The following is a 19,260-nucleotide window of genomic DNA, read 5'->3' on the forward strand; positions in this document are numbered from 1 at the left end:
TGCAAGACTGACGCTGTGTTGCCAGAGGACTTGCATAACAGCTTCAATTACGGCCTCGCCTTGCGAATTCGGTGACTTCAATTGTCTATGCACCGATACGACGTTCACAGCAGCGAGCGCAGCTTGCGTGGCAGGCAGCTGTACTGTCCGAGAAGCACTAGGTGCGCAGTAACAGGAGTCTAGCTCAACGCCGCACGTTCTAACAGCCTTTCCCAGTCGCTCAACATTGGCAGGCGTTATCATGCGGCGTACCAGCTCGAGATGCTGGTCCGACGACGAGGAGAGTCGGAGCAGTACTGATCACTTTCATTGGGCTTGCCATCATCTTCCGCTTCTTAGCTAGGATGACTTTCCTCGAGGGCAGTATAGGATGGGACGATTGGACAATCCTGCTCGCTTTCGTTCTACTGATTCCGTCGAACACGCTGGTACAGCTTAGTATGATGGTCCTGCCTAAAATACCTGGGATTGTGGATGTGCTGACCTCCCTGATTAGTGACCCGTCATGGTCTAGGCCAAGACGTCTGGAATGTCTTGCCCGACGACATTGACAAGATTTTCTTCGTAGGTCAGCTCAGCAGAATTTGCAGACCGTTCGCTGACGGGACACAGTATTTCTACGTTGGCGAATATTTCTATTTCGCCGTGATTGTAGTCACCAAGGTCTCTATCATCCTCCTCTACCTTCGCATCTTCCCAAGCAGCATCTCGGCGCGGTTTCGAACCATCAGCTACACCATCATCGGCCTACTAATAGCCTACTGGCTGGCCATCACACTTGCGTTGGCCCTACAGTGTAGGCCCGTACACACCGTTTGGCAAGCCTGGGATGGTGAACACGAAGGGAAATGCCTGAATGTGGCATATATCGTCTACATCAGCACTGCATTGAACATCTCTTTCGATCTGGTCGTCATTCTGCTTCCGATACCGAAGCTGGCTAAGCTACAAGTCCGCGATACTAGGAAGAAAGTCGGTGTCATCCTTACTTTCTTGATCGGACTATTTGTTACGGTCTGCAGTATCATCCGCCTCCTCTACCTGACGCAATGGGGAAGCCTGTCCAACTTCACCTACCACTACAACGCCATCGGCCTGTGGAGCGGCATCGAATGCGATGTTGGGGTCTTTTGTGCCTGCATGCCGACCGTCCTGGGTCCAGTAATGTATTTTTTCCGAGAGAGAGTTCCATCAATGGGCAGTCATACACGTTCGAAGGAGGCCTCGAGGGCGGAGAGTAGGATTCGAAGATTGCCGAGTAGTGCTAGCGAGCACGAAGCAGGAGGACAACGGGATCCCAAGGATAGATCGTGGCAGAAGGTGTACGATCTGCGGTATGAGCAGCGTAGTGCGGATGTCGTGGAGATGATTGCGCAGGATCCTCTAAGGACGTTGAGAACGACGGGGCCGTTGGAGATGGCGAGGAGTAACCCCGGTGGCTATCGGCATGAGTATGCTGATCAGTGGCGTTGATCGTTGTAACCCGCAACAAGGCGGATCTCCGTCTCGTGATGCACCTTTGCGTGGCCTTCGAAGATACACCGCTGTGGCCTTATCCCCTTCCAGATGATATATGCTGCCGATACCTCAATGCTCCGCTCCGACTGCTCAGCTGACCAGTCTCGTCGTGATGTGTGGAAATGAGATCCGCAGCAACCGCGGTTCACACAAGCATCCACTCAATGCACGGGTACGTGCATCAGTGGCTCCAGCTCAAGCAACCTCTTGTTTCGAGTGCTGAAGTCCACCTCGCTGGAATTGATCGTCTTGTGATTCACATCGCCATCCACCCACTGCGCATTATACTCCAGTCCAGTCTCGGTCCTCCACTTCTCGACAAGTGATTGCGTCTTTCGAGGCAGGATAACACGACTCGGAGCATCGAACCACTTCGGCTGAATTACGAAGGCAAGCATTATCCTGGGCACATCAGTCCGATTAGGCATTCCTGCATGCCAGAGTCGAATATCGCGGATCATCAGGCTACCTTTCTTCGTGCTCGGCTGGATCGGTGGCGAATGCTCTCTTCGCTCCTCAAGCAATTCCGGCTTGATGACTAGACCAGCGTCGTCTTCGCCGTGAGCGGTATGCTGATCGATGTTTGAGTCTCGATGGCTTCCCACCCAGATCTCCGTGCTCCCATTCTCGGAGTTGGTGTCGGACAATGGGATGTTGATGGCAAATGCGAAGGGATACATCGGGTGCGGCTTGTCGATGTCGGCGTGGACTGGCTGTCGTCCTGTCGCCCTAAGCGCCGTGTTGCCATTGGCATAATGACAGACTGGATTGGGACCGAGAATGGCGGAGCAGATTGCTACAGCGAAGGGATTGGCCCAGATGTCTTTGTACATGATTCTGGGTATCAGTGGCGGTGCTTGGTCCATGTTTCGTGTTTCCTTGCCTGCGAGCTGGTCAGACAGCGATACGAGGACCATCACAAGCTTTACGGTATACCGAAGTTGAAGTGATGCTTAGGATCGCGGGCGATCTCCTCGGCTTCAGGAGTCAGTATACCGGCCAGGTCATCAAGATGGGATGGATCGATAGCGTTCTCGAGTATCAGAATGCCATCTCGATGCAGAAAGGTGACGGCTTCGGCTACGATATCGTTCGTCACTGCTTCATGAGTACATGCGTCGTCGGAGATTACGATTCGATGAACTTCTTGATTGTACGGGCCATTGCCATTGACATGATTTTGGAGCTGTGGTGTCATCGTTTCACAAAGTGAGTCGTCGTTGGACAACTGTGACTGAAACAGTCTGCCGAAATCTTCTGTAGTCAATTCGGGTACCGCATACAATACCCTTATCTGCTCGCCGCGAAGGTAGTCGTTCTTGCTGTACTGACTCGTCAGTTCGGCTTGGTCGCGTGGCCAGGGTGGGGGAAAGCGGGGACAGTGATGAAAGTCAGATCCTCGGGCATGCGTGCTTATCAACATCGTCTTGTGATAGGCGGCCATGGCAGCGTAGCATTGGCTGGTGTGTGGACGGTATCGTTGTACTGTACGAGGGTGAGGTAGCGCTATCGTTGGCCTAGTGGAGTCTGGAGGGTCGCAGGATCATGGCATTGAAGGGCAATTCGCCTTCTTATGGCACTTTCGTAAGTTGACACAGTTCAATCTTCAACCTCGACAGTGGTCAAGTGTTGTTCGCGAATTGACTGTATATCGTAGGCTACGGCTAGAGAGTCGACAACCATGGCTGTAACAGAGCACAGTGCCAAATATGGCGACGAGCCGACCACGAGTACGCTACACGATGACATCCAGAAAGGCGACATTGTCGTCGGTGTCATCGCTGGCGAGGAAGTCCGGCAAGCTACTGAGCATGAACATGACATGAGCTTCTTCGAAGCAGTGAAGCTCTATCCTACCGCTGTACGTCGACCACGAATGACCACGCTACGAGTCAGCGACTTTGCTGATGATGCCAACATAGGTGTTTTGGTCGTTCTTCTTTAGCCTAGGGATGTAAGCATTGCGACGTATGACCAATTGATCTCTGGCAATATCCACTGACTTGACGATAGCATAATGACTGCATTCGATCCGCAGCTACTGGGCAATTTGTACGCAACACCAGCTTTCCAGCGCGATTTTGGGTACCTCTACGAAGGCTCATATATCGTTTCGGCTCCATGGCAAACGGGCCTGAGTATGGGCAGCCCCATTGGTAGGCATAGCTCCATCTCTATAGCTAGTGCAGCACTGACATCGAATCTAGGACAAGTCGTTGGAGCTTTCTGTGCTAGTATGTTGCTAAGATGTGTCGTAACTCCAGTGAAGTCATATTTCTGACCGTGCGCAGCATACCCGATGGAATGGTTTGGCCGTAAGAAGACGTTCGGCGCATGCGTGGTTCTGACCGCGAGCTTCATCTTTATCCAATTCTTTGCTCGATCACTCCCTATCCTTCTCGTCGGAGAGCTACTGGGTGGTCTGGTTCTGGGCACATATGTGAGCTGAGACCTCCTCACTACCCACCAAAGGAATACTTACACGTGTCCATAGGCGACCATAGCCCCAACATACGCCTCGGTAAGTAGATCGAATCCTCACCTAGTCCGAACCACCTGCTGACACCCCAGCCCAGGAAGTCTGCCCAGTAGCCCTCCGCGGCATCCTAACATCCTACATAAACCTCTGCTTCGTAATCGGCCAACTAATCGCCAACGGCATCTGCAAAGGCACGTCCACCCTAAACACACACTGGGCCTACAGTGCCCCCTTTGCAAGCCAATGGTTCTGGTGCCTCATAATCCTGCTCGGCTTCCCCTTCGCGCCTGAATCACCCTGGTGGTTATGTCGACAGGGTCGACTCGAGGATGCGGAGAAGAGTCTACGCAGACTCGCGAGTGAGAGAGTCGATGTCAAACCCACGCTGGCTATGATTATCGAGACGGATCGACTGGAGCTGGAGATGGAGGCGGGGAGTACGTATTGGGATTGCTTCAAGGCTATCAATCGACGACGGACGGAGATTGCTGTTGGGGTCTATTCTATCCAGGTCATTTCTGGTATTTATCTGGTCGGGTATGCTACGTACTTCTTCACGCTTGCGGGGCTGGACACTTCGAAGGCTTTCGATATGTCCATTGGCTTCCTTTCGCTCGGCTTCGTGGGCACGATCTTCTCCTGGGTGCTTCTGGTTCGCTTCGGTCGGCGTGTCATCTACAACACGGGGCTGGCTATGCTTGTTATACTTCTACTGATCATCGGCATTCTTGATTGTGTCCCGAATTACGTGAGTGATCACCACCTTCTCCTTCCGCGTTGTGCCGCATGGCCAGCTGATGTGCTCTCTGTAGACCAATAGACCTGCCATCATCTGGGCGCAAAGTTCTCTGATGCTCATCTGGAACTTCTGCTATGACTTTAGCGTCGGCCCGGTGTGCTTCGTTATCTTGTGCGAAGTTTCGGCCACAAAGCTGCGTAGCAAGACTGTAGCTGTGGCGACGGCTGTCCAGGCGTTCCTTGGTATAATCATGACCATCGCTATTCCGTAAGTATTGAATCGTGTTCGAACAGCAGGACGACAGCTGACTCCACGTAGATATCTTATCAACCCAGACCAGGCAAATGCACGTGGCAAGATCGGGTAAGTCCTCCAGGGCAGCAGCGGTATTTCTGGAACTGATTCACCCTGCTTGTAGCTTCTTCTTCGGTGGCCTAGCGGGCGTCGCATTGATCTGGTCGTACTTCCGTGTCCCGGAGACACGCGGCAGGACGTATGAAGAGCTCGATCTCATGTTCTCGCGAGGCGTCAAGACAAGGGCCTTCAAGTCGTATAGGCTGGAGTAGGCCGACGTCTCATCAATATGTTCCTTCGCCATCTCCCTTGAATGACATCCTGAACTTCATCCAACCTCCAACCCCATCAACTCCATCATACCAATAGTATTACACGCCTGGCCCGCATAATCCGCTCCCTTCCTCACCCGACTCCCAATCCTCTTGATCAACTGCAGCACATCTTTTGCATCCTCATCCTCGAGCTCCTGCCATGCTGCTAACCGCGGGCTGTACAGATCCAGCAACACCATAACGACTTCATAGATCGTCTTGACATGTCGCGCGTGATTGATGTTCTTCAGAATCCAGCGGAGGATAGGCAGGAGCTGGGCTTCGGAGCGGTCGGCCAAGGCTGTGCGCAGGGCTTCACGGTGCCGCAGTGTGGTGAGGAGGGTTATTGTGTCTTCGTTGCTGAAACCGTGCGTGCGATCGGGGGTGAGGACTTGATCTAAGGCGCGGGCGTACTTGCCGGTTCGGAGGCTTTGTTGCCACGGTCTCAGCGGCTTCTGGCGCGTGCGGTCGTTACCGTCGACGATCAGATCAGCGCCTTCACCACGGTAGTCTTTGCCGCGATCTCGGGCGCGTATGCCTTGCCGCATGTCCTTTTTGCGTTGCTTGCGCTCGTAGTCGTCTGCCTCGCCTGCAATTAAGGCGTCCATGCGCTTCGTCTTCTCTCTTGCACGGACTTTCTCAGCGCCTGCTAGTCTTGTTCGGATAGACAGTAGACCGGTCTGGAGTCCGACAGCTAGGTGGCGGTCTTCTCTGGTGGTCTCCTTGACGCCAGAGCTGATGACAGATAATGATAGTATAGGTGAAGCATATTTGATGCCAGCTACCACTTGCCAGTTCGCTGTGTTGTGGACCTTGATATGGCCGTCGAGACCACCTGTCAGTAAGCGCGTACCATTCTCGCCGACTCCTAGCGAAGTGACTGTCTTTTGGTGCGACCGTATAATGTGCTCGACTTTTCCAGCGATCAGATTGAGCACAGTGACCTCGTTCCCAGCAGCTGAAGCAAGCATGGACGAGCTTAAAGGTAGCAGATTCTCTATCGGTGCGGCGTGCTTGAAGGTCAGAGCTGGCCTGGCATTGCCTGGCTGTCTTGTATCCCATAGGCGAACTGTCTGGTCGTAGCTTCCAGTTGCGATCATTCCATCCTGTCCCGGTAGATAGCATCCAGACCTCACATAGTCCTCATGACCAATGCCTGTCCACTTGGCCACATCCTCCGTTAGATCCCAGACCCGTACTGTCCTGTCGTCGCTCACACTCATCAGGTCCGTCAGGACCTTTGGGTTCCATCGCACGCAGTGTACAGCCTGCTTGTGCCCATGCTCGCCACGCCATTGCCTCAGGATAGCCCTTGACCCGGTATCGAACGCCTGAACCACACCGCTATCTCCTCCAGCAAGCAGTATTCGTCCATCCCGCCGTAATGCACCAGATCTCGCTGTATCGTCTACACCAAATCTGCTAATTGTCTTGACCAATTTTCTCGTCTTGGTGTTGTATATTTGTACTCTGCTACCAGATGTCACCGCGAAAGTGTCGGCTTGTGCACCAGTAGGTTTGAAGTCGGGTATCGTGATTGAGGTGACTCCAGAATTATGCGGCGATGGCAGCAGAAGTTGATTCTTGAAAGATTTCCAGTATGATTGGTCTGCTGTCAGAGGTGCTGGACCAGGTGGGCCACGCACCAGCGGCAACGGTTGTACTTCTGCCGCCATGATATATGTGTCTCGCCGCTTTACGGTGCTGTCGGCGCATCTGTAGCACATCTGAAAGTGAAGCTTCGAAGACTGGAACTTTTTGAAGTGGAGCGGGATTCGCGGCCGCTAGCGTACCTAGTCCGATCACTCATCAATGATTAATTGATCCAAGCATCCTCCTCTTCATTCACCACTTCATCTGTATGTCTTGACAAGGACTTTGATACAGACACAATGCCTCGCGCCGCCGAAGGTACTTAATCGGTGTCATTTCGCCTGTGTAAATAAGCCTCTGACGAGTTTCCAGGCATTCTCATCGAGTGCGACGAAAGTATCGTTTCAGGCGTCCCTGCAACATGTGCGAAGGTCTAACTGGGAAATAGGCATCAAAGCCATCATCATGAACATAGACTCTGAGCACGGTCACGCTTTCATTATCGAGGACATCGACGACAAGCATGCTCTTATCAAGAAAGAAAGACACTCTGAGCTGAAAGATCTGCTCAAACAGGTTGGTGTCCATGGATCAGTTCCCGATCGCTTACCAAACACAAAAGACTGACACGTTGCCAGCGACTTTCCGACAGCATCCGAGAGCCTGAAGATAGCTCTGACTCTGACTAATCAGCCTGGCTACAGGCTAGATGCAGTATCCTGGCCGCCATTTCTCAAACCCATAGATCATGAAACGAGAACGATAAGCCGGTCCTGTTCTTCACAATCTGGATTTTTGCTCTAGCATACAGCTATAGGAAGTACCCGCAAACTCATCCGCCTCAATACTAAGTCCACCCATCTAAGCCTCAGCACTGCTAAGGCATATCCTTCTTCTGCTCCGCATCAGGCACAGCCTGCACCCACGCGATCCTCTCAGGCGCAAACAACTCGATAGCGGGCTTCGCCGTGTCGAAAGCATCAGGCGAGTCCAAAGACCCGACCTTGATCACCTTATTCTCACCGAAGGTTGCACCATCACGCCACAGAGTGGAGCCACAGTCGCCGCAGAAGTGCGAGGTAATTTCGTTCCCACTGTCGGCTTTCTTGGAGATGGTCTTGTCCTTGCCGGAGGTGACTTTGAAGTTGTTGCCGGGCACGATGATGTTGGTGCTGTAGGTTGAGCCGGTGATTTTCTGGCAATCGCGGCAGTGGCAGAGGGCCTGTGTGGGATGGTGTTAGCGAGGTTCGGCGTTGTGTGGACGACTTCTTAGGCTATCGACGCGACATAGGCTACGTACCTTGGCTTGGATCTCTCCCTCGTAGCTGTACTTCAGCTTCTCGCAGAAACAGGATCCGGTAGGCATATTGGCTTGAGCTTAATGGATTTCTTCGATCTTAACTGGTTGTGTAAGTCGGGAAATTTCGACCTTAATGGACACCTTGATGGAGAAGGATGTTTCACGGCAGACAAGCAGACATCTATAAGTACCTCGCTGTCACTGCTTTCGCGCTACGTCGTCGACAGCTGTTCTGTGGACTACTGGACCAAGGCCAGTAAGGAACTGGAGCTCTAGAAGCGGGGTGTTGAAAGTATGTCTGACGCACAACCACGAATCTCAAATTCTTTTGCTACACCCCTCTATGCGCATCATACCGCGGCGCCATTCGACGCGATGCACCACGAGGCTGCGTGTAGCGTCGTACTGGTTGGACTCTGAAGTGTTTCTAGAGCGCTGATCTGCAGCTACCAGCTGCCTGTTCCGTTCAGCCGGTACTTTGTCTCGGATGGGGTGCCGGAGATCTGAAGCACAACACCAGCACACGCAGCGTCAGATCAAGACGAGGGCGTCGACAACATCCAGGACGAAACTTCTACATATTTCTTCAACCGCGGTCAGAGATGGGACGGTCAAGAGAAATGCTTGATGTTCACGTGCAGCATAAAGACTAGTACAGTAGCAGCAATCTACTGCTCTCGATGTCCCAACTATCCTCTCTACACTAGCCTGGCGTCCTGATGCCTTTGTACGCTGCCGTGGAACGACTGGGACGACGAAAGCAATCTACGATCATCTCCTTCTCTTGGTCATCCTCGCCTTCCTCAATTTGGCATTCCTCGGACCAGCATTCTTGTGGATTCTGGATTGTTTCACCACCGTCGTCGACGGATGTCTCCCATCAGCCCCTTTGACTAGGTTCAACGAGTTGGTGTTGTACTGTTTCGTGAGAGTAGTATCTGTTCGTGCAATCGTGGCACTCGAAATCTCCGTACCACTAAGATCAGGCATGGGTACACTGCTGTAGAGGAAGGGTATACTGATGTAGTGACTTAGAGGCAGCCCAGTCTTTATAACCGGTGGTGCAGGTGCTGCAGGGGGAGGTTTGGGCTTAGCACCGCTCGTGGTGGCGTAGCCTGTCGAATTCTCTACACAAAGCTGCGGATTCGTCCAAGCCGCTTCTGCGGCGTATTTCCAGAGATTCGTAAAATTGTTGAAAGTTGATGGCGTCCAGAAGATCCGGCAATCTGCTGCTAGATACTGCATAGCGAGAGGTGTCGACTCGCTCTCACGAATCTGAGCGCGCAGGCTGATACCGCCTTCGTATATGAAGACGTCCTGATTGGTGTGATTGACTTGACTGATGCTTGAGGTTCCATTGTAAAGCTGTGCATCGATGTACTGCGCATTTTGAATATCTTGGTCAAGCTCGTTCACAGTGTAGAAAGTTGCGCCTCTACTGCCAGATGGCGTCTGCATTGGTCCGTATTGGGGGCGTCCGCCAATGACAACATTGCGAACGCCGGCATCGTGGTTCATCATCTCCATAAACAGGGCACAGGCAGACGAACAAAGTGCCTCTGATAGCTGTAAAGATCTGTTAGTTCTCGTTGAATGTAAGATATGGTCATTGTCTCTGGCGTACCATGATGATGTCTTCAGCTGCGAAGGGAGCTGCGCCAGTATATGGCCTCAGCAGAGCAGGAGGTGGCTCCACAAGATCAAAGCCAGAAAAGTCGAAAGCAGTGTTTGACGTATTTAGACGTTCCACGTCTGTAATGTCTTCGACTCCGTCTGTGTATGGCCCATATAGCTCAGTCCAAGAGCTAAAGTTGGCTCCAGTCGCAGCATTCAATCGGATTGTAGCGATCCATTCGTCAGCTGACACATTGGCGTATAACGCTGGATCCGAGCCAGGCAAGCCCTCCCAGTACCGTGTGATCAAGCTGCCCATGTCGTTCGCAAGCGGATTAGCGCGGCGGAAGCTGCCAGCATATGGATCGATGGAAGGGAAGAAAAGTCGAAACACGGTATATGCCTAGGATTGGGGTATGTGTAAGCTTGAGAGCACTAATTATGGCGTCAGACTCGTACATACCAGCAAGACATCTCCGCCTCCATTTTGTTGAAGGTCAATCACGATCTTCGATTTTCCAGCAGCAGCCGCATCTTGGAGGAACTGCTGAACGGCGTCCACGTATTCTTGAATCGCTGTGTCCACCGCCCAGAATGTCGGAAGGTTGAGCACGGCTACGTTGGAGTCATTGAGCAGATAACCTGTGACATATCCAGAACAACCAAGGTCGGCCTGGGTAACATCAGGCACGGGATAAGCGTACGACAGCGTTAAGTTTGCCCAAGACGAGATGTTTTGACAGGTCGAGTTGTCGTATGTCAATTCAGACAGGTTGGACGAGGCTGGGTAGAACCCAAGTACGAAGGAGTTGTCTGGTAGGATCGAGTCAGTCTCATATCAAAGCGCAACGAGGCCAGGGTAGGGTGAATCGCGAAACATACAAAAGTCACCACCAGTCTCGAGTGGACCAGTTGGGCCTGGATCGCTTTAAACAGCGTAGAACTCGTCCTCAATCTCTGTACCATTCTCCATCGTGTAATTGAAGGTGTCTCCTGGATAGAACGTAGCGTCACCACTCCAGATCGAGAACTGACCAACGATGTCGGCAGCGGGACTGTCGAAGAGTAAATTGTAGTCGGCATGGCTTTCGAGAGTGCCATCAGAGTTCAATGCGGCGAAGCGAGTGAGATAGTCGTACACGTCGGTACCATTGATCTGAACGATTGCTGACGGTTGCCATGATGGATCAGGGTTGGTTTGGTTGAGGACAAGGTCATCTGTGACTTCATCAGTATATTGACAAGGACTGTCTATCGCTGCAGATCGTCGTGCCAGTGAAGTAAACCTTCGGCAGTGCAATGCCGTCCAATGACACGGAGGTAAGACCATTCGCACTACCAAAATTGAAAGAGGACAAAAGGCCCGCAACAAAGCTCAAATGTGCGTCATGAGCTGAGTAGATGAGGTCTTGCAGCGCAGCCTCGAATTGATACTCATTCGCGAAGCCATTGTTATTAGCTTCATCCTGGATGGCTTGTAGTCCGGCAAGAAGGTCCACTGCTGGCTTTTGATAACCGCTGGGCGGCTGCTTGATGTATTCGAGCGTGCTCTGGAACTGTAGCGTATCGTTCCAGTATTTGATCAGGCGAATGCCCACAGCAGGGTTGAATGGGACAGTCCGCCAGCAATTGTGGAAGTCCGGGATAATTTCCGACTCATCGAAGAAGACCTGACCAGTCTCATCGGTAGACTGAAGTATCTTGAAAAGCGGCTACGTGACTCCACGCAACAGAAAAGGCCTGTCATGGATCCGAGCGAGGTTCCCGGGGTTACTCGTCTTCGGACAATGGCCGCGAAAGGTGGTGAGCTTGAACTTCTGAGTGCGAGACTTCAGAGTCTGCAGAATGTTGGATTGAGTATGCAGCGGTCCCGCCTCCAAGGCATCAAAGATAAAGCTCTGTGGAGTTGGCATAAAGACAAGTTCGAGGCTGACCAAAAGAGTACCCTGCAAAAACTTGGCCATATCCGAGCGCGTTTGTCAGATGATGATTTCGAAGTCAACTTGAGTAGTAACACATTATTACAAAACATAGCATCTCGGAAGCAGGGAAAGCGTATCATCAGCACATTAGACTGGATCTGCCGCGATACCATTGACAGGCCATCCTTTCCTGCTTCAACAATCGCGAAGGATAACATCAGTTTTGTGAAGGCTGATGACATGTACAACCAGTGGCGAGAGGATGAGTCCTGGCAATTCAACTGCTATGGCAGACCTGGGAGTGGTAAATCTTTGCGAGCGCAGGCCGTGCTAGATGACTTACATGCCAGGGAGCGTGCTGGCGGTACGCCTGTCCTCTCGTTATTCTTCAATCGGCAATTCGAGTCTCGGTAGACATTGGGTAATGTGGTGCAATGCTTGCTACGTCAAGCGCTTGGTAGCCGTCGGCCAGTACGTATCCCGCAGGTCATCGCCGACGCGTATGACTCTGCAAAGGTCGGAGGTAGTACTTCACAAGATCTCGAGCTCGAGATGGTTCGAGATGCCTTACGCCAAGAACCTTCTACTATCGGCAAGATTGTCCTCGTGATTGATGCTATCGACGAAGTCGGAACAGCTCAATCAGAGGTCGAGACAGAGATTCATCAACTCCGAGACATGGGTGTGTGTATCTTCAGCACCGATCGGCGAGTACCACGTAATAGCTACCATCGAGTGGTGTGCTTCCACTGTCAAAGAGGTCCGTTGGATTTCTACTGGCGTTGTCCAAGATGCATAGGCTATCTCCAATATCCACTGGATGTTTGTCGAAATTGTGATACGCTGGGTAAGAGGTGCAAGGAGGCTGCTCATCAAATGAAGCCATTCGGGAGGTTGCATCAGGAAATCACGGCTTCTCTGCAAGACGTTACAAGTTTCATCAACGCATTTGTCGCTAAAGAGCTGCAGAATGGGGACGTTGGAGAAGACGATGGTTCCATGTTTGAGGGCTTTGTGCCTGCTCTTTCCACACTACAGTCCGAACTTGGCGCAGACTTCTGGACCACACTTCCGGCCACGGTTCACGATGCTGCCAACGGTATTTTCATCCACGTGCAGCTTTTCATGCAGCAGTTGAAAGCCCAGCATAATGTCGATGGAATCAGAGAACTACTAAGGAAGCTCACAGACGGTACTATGGACGATTTTGACCAGCAATATAACATGATGCTGGACGTGTGTATCAAGCAAACGCATCCGGCGTCGGCCAAGGTCGCACGGAACCATATGAGCTTGGTCTCCTGCGCTTACGAGATCCTTGCATTCGATCAATTATCGCATGCCACAGCCGCGAAGTACAAGTATAGGGCTTCGAAAGATCTTGCTGGAAGGCGGACTATCAAAGACCTCGTACGGCGGGATACGCAAGGTCTGCTAACTCTAGAGAGCACGGGCAAGGTCGAATCGTTTCCGGTCGTGTTCTTCCACCAATCCCTGTCAGTATACATTCATGAAAACAGATCGAGATTGTTTCCAGATGCGCCACAACAGATGTTCGATGCATGCATAGCCTATCTGTTGCTTGATGCCTTTCGCCAGCCGTTCGCTTCTGTGCAGGAAATGGATAAAATTGTGGAAGAGTATCCTTTTGCATCGTATGCAGCGCGGTACTGGGGTTGGCATGCCAGAGACGTTCCTCAGGATATACGGAATTGCTCAAACCTTCTTAAGCTTCTCGGTGATGAAGCACGACTACACTGCATCATGCAGGTAGCATGGCACAGTCCTGTAATGCGGGAGGGCGCCTGGGATGTTACGGGAGGCATCAGGCCATTGCACTGTGCAGCGTTCCACGGCCTCACGCCATTATGCCATGCTTTGCTCGAAGCTGGGTGCGTAGTCGACCCAGAAGAGAGTACGTACGGCCAGACGCCACTCATATACGCTTGTCGCAATGGGCACGAGGAGACTGTCAAGCTGTTGCTGAATCGCGGCGCCAATTGCAACCATGCACCTATTGCTGGCAACACACCACTACTACAGGCTATCGAGCATGGTCATCTGGCTGCTTTTAGGGTGCTCATGAATCAGCCGGAACTAGACGTCAACAAGCGTGGCCGGGGAATGGTGTGTAGAACTCCCCTGGGCACCTCTGCAAAGACAGACGAGGCCGAGATAACGAAAGAGCTCCTCAAGGCAAAAGACATCGATGTAAACAGAACTGATGGCGCAGGGTGTACAGCATTGGCGAGAGCAGTGGACAGTATCGCCGTTGACACTGTGCGATTATTGCTTGCAGACGACCGTGTCGATCTCAACATCATCGAGCCCCTTGGTTCTCGTACGGCCCTCGACAAGACTACGGATCACGGCTTGGACTACTTGCAAGACTCTGCCAATATATGTGCTATCGCAAAGATGCTGCTTGAAGATCGACGGCGGCCGCAGGTATCTTCCCAAGCAATTACGAACGTCATTGAGTCGGAGCATCATAAAATCGAGCTACTAGAATTACTGGCCGCTGCTTCGTCGAGTCTAGACCATACAGATGAGTACGGTCGTAGCTATCTGCATCTCGCTGCAGCTGGCAACCACGCTGACGTCCTCGAGTCACTACACCGAGCTCTAGCTCGCCAGCCTGGCTTTAACCTCGATATACAAGACATGTTCGGAGCCACGGCTCTACATCTGGCCTGTCGTGAGGTTGCGCTAGAAAGCGTGAAGACCATTCGATATCTAATTGATGCAAATAGCGATCTTTCGCTTCTAGACCATCAACGACGACCCAGCTTTGCTCTGGCTAGGAGTGCGTCGGAGAAGTACTGGAAGTCAGATATCAGAGCACTGTTCGCCGCTCGTGTTGCGCCAGACATTCTAGATGCGAAACCGACGGAGACACGGACCATAAAAGCCATTATTAAGGTGGGCCATCGTGCAGCACTGGAGTCTGCTCTTTCGTCGCTCAAGGCACCTCTGGATCCTGAGAGAGATCCTTACACGAAGAGCACGATTCTTCACCAAGTCATGGATTTACATGATGGTGATAGCCGCCATGACATGCTGCGAACGATTTTACCATACTCTGGACACTTTATCAGCGCCGCTAACAACTACGGACGTACTTGTGCTCACATTGCCACTCTATCAGGAGACCTTCTGAGTCTTGAGCTCTTGGTCGAGCATGGCATTGACAAAGAGGTGAAAGACAAATACAACCTGACCGCTTTCGAGCTCGCTCAAATGTGGCAGCAGCACAACATCTGCATATTTCTCATCAACAGAGATGCACAGCTCCCACCACGCGGGCAGCTTTCCCAGGAGCTCATACATGTCGCAGTGAGCCTTGGTGATCTCACAGCACTTGAAAGGCTCGTAAGAGCAGGGCTCACGATACAACAGCGCGATGATGCTCTGAACACTACCGCATTGCAGCGTGCGGAAGCGCTACTGCAAGATGCACTACAAGAGGCCACCGATGATATCTGAGACCAGAGGCGAGTCACTCAATATGCCTCGTCTGAGCAGTTCGCACAAGCCAAGGCAGACGCACCCATGGTTGTCAGAATGCAAGCAGTCGTCACATATCTGAAAGAACAATCACGAACAAAGCTACGGGACTACGACTCGGAGCGGCCAACGTACATCACGGAGCTGCTTGAGCGATGGAAGGGTATGGAACCAGGTACATTGCTGGCAGACATACCCACGAAGCTCGGGCTTTCAGCAGACGCACGATCGCATGCGGCGGATGTGTACGACACACAACGAGAGCGGGCTGCACCAGCGGATCAGATTCAAAATAGATCGGAGAAGCCAGCGGCATTCCAGCATACTCTTGTGAATCTGTCGATCAACGGTGTGATCCCGCCCGCCAACTATACTGCCCGGAACGATGTGGTTGTTATTGTGATCACACTTGCGGTGGCTTTGGTGGCTATCGTATGGCTGCTCGTCTCCCGATGATCATGCACAGTTGGTTCGTGATCGTTCTGGACGTCGTTGGCACGAGTATGTCGTCAACGATAGAGGAGTTCCATCATCCATTACTCAAAGCAAAAAGCGTTACGCAATAGTAGGATATGACGCTTGTAGCTGCTCCCAGCCTAGAAATCCTTCATTATCTTGACAACAGGACCTTGATAGACTTTGCGTGCGTGTACCAGGTAGTTGACAACACAGATGACGGCGACGCCACCAAACATTGCGATTCCCCAATTCATCTGCACTGGTGTAACCCTGCGATCGGTCAGTCAAATTGAAAACATTGAGAGTAACTCTGCGGGTGAGACAAACTGGCCGAATAAAGGGAAGAAGCTGATGACTGTCTGGAACAGCTCAAACAAGAAAGCTACGGTGTTGATGGCAACGCCAAAGCGGCCCAGTGACCAACGAGCATGGCAGTGGTGCGCCATAGAGACGGCGCCAAAGAACAGATCCAATGGAGATGGCATAGGTGAGTCCGACGGCTCCAGTCATCAAGCCAATGATACTGTTGAAAATTTCAGAATCTCCGAAATTGAGCAATGCCACGACTACGAGGATGCAGAGCGACGTGATCATGGCATTAAGCGGGAGTGGTGTCGAGTTAATCGAGACGACTTTTGTGAACCAGCTTCGGGAGAAGGGCAGTCCATCTGTTCAGCAGGCACTTTTATTAGTAGGGTTAATGATATCGTTTTGTAAAGTAGATCTCACCGTCCCGCGCGAAGGACCATGCTTGCCGGGACGCAGCGGCCGTAGCATTGATTGTCATGCTGAGTGTCATGACAATAATCGATACAGTCATCCCGATGCCGCCAGCGGTCGAATTTGTTGCCGTAGCGAACACGCCAATAAACGGGAATGGCGAAGTTGTCCCAAGGATCTGGTCTTCGACTAATTGAATCGAGAGCACGTAGGTGATCACCATGATGAAGCCAGTTACACCGTTGAGTAGAATAGTTCCCATCATCATCCTCGGCACCGTGATGGATGCATCCTTCACTTCTTCACTCATATGGACGGCACTGTCGACACCCTGCCCGAGGATCAGTCAGCTTGTATACCAAACCAGCATGTATTATTCTCACGATGAAAGCAGCCGATGCCGCCATCTGCCCAACGATTACACCACCACCAAGGCTTGACCATCCCCCGTAGTTCTCGAAGTCTCCAAAGACCGCACTCAGTGGTGCTTTGGGTGCTAACACCCACAAAGGAATGCAAATTACAAAGAATCCAATGATGTAGAAGAATAAAATTGCGCCCTCCTAAGACAATGTTAGTGTGAACCCACGAATGTGCCAGAGATGTTCGGTCTGTTGCACTTACGAATAGTGGTAAACGCTTGGCTCCGAATGCGTTGACGGATATGGCGAAGACACCGACCTTTATAACAGTGAGTAGTTGTCTCAGATAGTAAGGAATGACAACAATCCACTCACACCCATGGTCAATAGTGTGATCTGCCAGACCTGTGGTGTGTACGACGGAAAGTTCATGGCTGCTACAGTCAAGATTGTGGCCGCACTTTGGAACGCGGCAGAAGCAATGAAAGCCTGCCAGCCAAGAGCAGACAGCCATCCGGAGATGGAGCTCAGGAACTTTTGCATGCTTGGAGGCGCAAACTCTGATACCTTCGAAGTCGTCAGTGGAGCTGATCGATGTGCTTGTGGATTGAGGAATCTTGCCCAATGATATTGACCGCCAGCAGTCGGGACCATAGATGCCATCTCAGCCATCGACGCAACGACGGGGATGGTGAGGATCCAGGTCGCGAGAAACATCCATATGGTGCCCTGCACTATTCAGCGACAGTTGAGCTATTCGAGGACCACTGCACTTACGGCTCGGCCGCCGTTGATCAGAGAGAATGTGCTCGTACTGAAAAGCTGGGTGAGTCATTTATTCTTCATTCGTGGACAAATCTCTATACCTCAAGATGCCCATCCATGTACTCATGATAACGCATGTCAAGCCCAAAATAGAGATGGAGTGGAAGTTTCTCTGTACAGTGTTTTAGCTATGCTCGTCACAACGCTCAACCTCCATGATCTTCGTACCTTGAGCTCCTGCCTTTTGCCCAAACGTTGCATGTCGGCATGATCCTGGCTTGATCCAGCCATATCGCCGTCTCGCATTGGACTACCATCGGCAACTGCATCCGCACGCATCTCCACGCCATTTTTCTTGATGTGATGGCGAGCCATGGTAGTCAGGGTGAAAACAACCAAATACAGACTGAGCACAACGACACTGCTCTGGGCTTGAGCACGAAGGTCCGGAAGTAACAAGAAAGAACGAAAGCTGCCACAACAACTACAGAAGCTGGGAACTCCTCAGTTGCGAGGAGCTGTTTCGACCAGGTACGCCAGTAAGGTTTTGAGCCGCTCACCCAGCCGCGGAAATCCTGGTTGAGAGCCAAGATACATTGCAATATGGAGGTAGGATCAAGGCCACCCGGTACGTTAGCCGCATCACGAACGAGCGCCGCATATAGGAAGAGGCCTCATCGTCCATACGTGCTCGGACAGGGCATATGGATAAAAAGGCTTTCTTGTTTGGGGTCCAGGATGCCGGCGTGGAGGCGGGAGGAAGCATGCAGCCAAGAGCCCCTTCGTCTGGTATTAATGGAGTGTCGTGGTGTTGTCTGACCAGAGAAGTCTACACTTACACAGCCGTAATGCGTAATCGCCTTCCCGTGGAGCGGTACCATAGCGTGGTTGGCTGCTAGGTTCCATCAACCGTCACTTCGCTCGAGTGTTCACGCCGTCCACGGAGCAGGATTCAGGCGTGTCACAGTCCGTGAGCTTGTCTCCATCACACGTCGGGTGTTCGCTCACGGTCCACGCGACGTGTTATCATATGATTCTAACAGCAACGTCCCAGCGTCCTCACCTTCACTCGGCTGGTGTTGAGAGGGAAACTACACAGCAGCTCCCTGAATAATTCCTGTCAGGCGCTAGGACCAAAGGAGACAGTTCACACAAAACCTCACGTTGTGATGCCGAGATCTCGCTTCCACACGGCATCAAGGCACCAATTAGCCGCTGCAGGAACTCCGTCAAGTCATAAAGTATATCATCTAACACTATAGTAACTTGCTGCTTATGCGGGACGGCGACCATGGCCTTCTTCCGAGCCTCCTCGAGTAATTCACGATTGGCTTTACCCTCTCCTTCGTCTCGGGCGCTGCCATGGCCTCGATTGATTGCATGATGCCGTCTTCATCTCAACATGTTGGCCCGTCTCATCACAAAGATCGGCCCACCGGACGCACTGTATAGCATGGCTTGACACTGGGTTGTAGGGTCGACTCCAGGCTCTGGGGTCTGGAGAACAACCAGGTTGCCATGAAAGTGGTCGTGAAATGATGACTCTCCTCCGGACTTGTGTCGCCTGCCGTTCCCAACGTTGCTACGAAAGAAGTGCTCGTTATGATTGAACTTGTACGACATATTGCGGCCTCAAGCTACCCATTGGTCAACGACAAGAATCATGGACCCATT

The 19,260-nt window shown here is 51.9% G+C and overlaps 9 protein-coding genes across 9 annotated transcripts; 5 read left to right on the plus strand and 4 right to left on the minus strand.

Moving 5' to 3' along the window:
* Positions 1 to 344: 344 nt before the first annotated feature.
* On the plus strand, positions 345 to 1,473 carry LTS14_001256 (uncharacterized protein; the record flags this gene model as incomplete). The annotated part of the gene is made up of 2 exons (XM_064833965.1): positions 345 to 438; positions 497 to 1,473. The coding sequence occupies 2 exons, from the start codon at positions 345 to 347 to the stop codon at positions 1,471 to 1,473; spliced, it is 1,071 nt and encodes a 356-aa protein (XP_064698926.1).
* A 206-nt stretch (positions 1,474 to 1,679) lies between these two features.
* On the minus strand, positions 1,680 to 2,962 carry LTS14_001257 (uncharacterized protein; the record flags this gene model as incomplete). The annotated part of the gene is made up of 2 exons (XM_064833966.1): positions 1,680 to 2,401; positions 2,455 to 2,962. 2 exons carry the CDS (start codon positions 2,960 to 2,962, stop codon positions 1,680 to 1,682), a joined length of 1,230 nt encoding a protein of 409 aa, XP_064698927.1.
* A 101-nt stretch (positions 2,963 to 3,063) lies between these two features.
* LTS14_001258 (uncharacterized protein) lies at positions 3,064 to 3,463 on the plus strand (the record flags this gene model as incomplete). The annotated part of the gene is made up of 2 exons (XM_064833967.1): positions 3,064 to 3,102; positions 3,176 to 3,463. 2 exons carry the CDS (start codon positions 3,064 to 3,066, stop codon positions 3,461 to 3,463), a joined length of 327 nt encoding a protein of 108 aa, XP_064698928.1.
* Positions 3,464 to 3,535: 72 nt separating this feature from the next.
* Positions 3,536 to 5,302, plus strand: LTS14_001259 (uncharacterized protein; the record flags this gene model as incomplete). Its single annotated transcript, XM_064833968.1, has 7 exons — positions 3,536 to 3,674; positions 3,810 to 3,958; positions 4,013 to 4,039; positions 4,095 to 4,745; positions 4,810 to 5,003; positions 5,055 to 5,099; positions 5,155 to 5,302. 7 exons carry the CDS (start codon positions 3,536 to 3,538, stop codon positions 5,300 to 5,302), a joined length of 1,353 nt encoding a protein of 450 aa, XP_064698929.1.
* A 56-nt stretch (positions 5,303 to 5,358) lies between these two features.
* utp15 (U3 small nucleolar RNA-associated protein 15) lies at positions 5,359 to 7,020 on the minus strand (the record flags this gene model as incomplete). Its single annotated transcript, XM_064833969.1, has 1 exon — positions 5,359 to 7,020. One exon carries the CDS (start codon positions 7,018 to 7,020, stop codon positions 5,359 to 5,361), a length of 1,662 nt encoding a protein of 553 aa, XP_064698930.1.
* A 794-nt stretch (positions 7,021 to 7,814) lies between these two features.
* LTS14_001261 (uncharacterized protein) lies at positions 7,815 to 8,303 on the minus strand (the record flags this gene model as incomplete). The annotated part of the gene is made up of 2 exons (XM_064833970.1): positions 7,815 to 8,159; positions 8,238 to 8,303. The coding sequence occupies 2 exons, from the start codon at positions 8,301 to 8,303 to the stop codon at positions 7,815 to 7,817; spliced, it is 411 nt and encodes a 136-aa protein (XP_064698931.1).
* Positions 8,304 to 11,638: 3,335 nt separating this feature from the next.
* LTS14_001262 (uncharacterized protein) lies at positions 11,639 to 15,259 on the plus strand (the record flags this gene model as incomplete). Its single annotated transcript, XM_064833971.1, has 2 exons — positions 11,639 to 12,137; positions 12,246 to 15,259. 2 exons carry the CDS (start codon positions 11,639 to 11,641, stop codon positions 15,257 to 15,259), a joined length of 3,513 nt encoding a protein of 1,170 aa, XP_064698932.1.
* Positions 15,260 to 15,337: 78 nt separating this feature from the next.
* Positions 15,338 to 15,736, plus strand: LTS14_001263 (uncharacterized protein; the record flags this gene model as incomplete). The annotated part of the gene is made up of 1 exon (XM_064833972.1): positions 15,338 to 15,736. One exon carries the CDS (start codon positions 15,338 to 15,340, stop codon positions 15,734 to 15,736), a length of 399 nt encoding a protein of 132 aa, XP_064698933.1.
* Positions 15,737 to 16,436: 700 nt separating this feature from the next.
* Positions 16,437 to 17,961, minus strand: LTS14_001264 (uncharacterized protein; the record flags this gene model as incomplete). Its single annotated transcript, XM_064833973.1, has 5 exons — positions 16,437 to 16,790; positions 16,843 to 17,022; positions 17,084 to 17,140; positions 17,197 to 17,550; positions 17,815 to 17,961. The coding sequence occupies 5 exons, from the start codon at positions 17,959 to 17,961 to the stop codon at positions 16,437 to 16,439; spliced, it is 1,092 nt and encodes a 363-aa protein (XP_064698934.1).
* Positions 17,962 to 19,260: the final 1,299 nt, after the last annotated feature.

The sequence above is a fragment of the Recurvomyces mirabilis genome (assembly GCF_035927965.1).
Source record: "Recurvomyces mirabilis strain CCFEE 5264 chromosome Unknown scaffold_2, whole genome shotgun sequence".
In the NCBI taxonomy this organism is placed as follows: Eukaryota; Fungi; Ascomycota; class Dothideomycetes; order Mycosphaerellales; family Teratosphaeriaceae; genus Recurvomyces; species Recurvomyces mirabilis.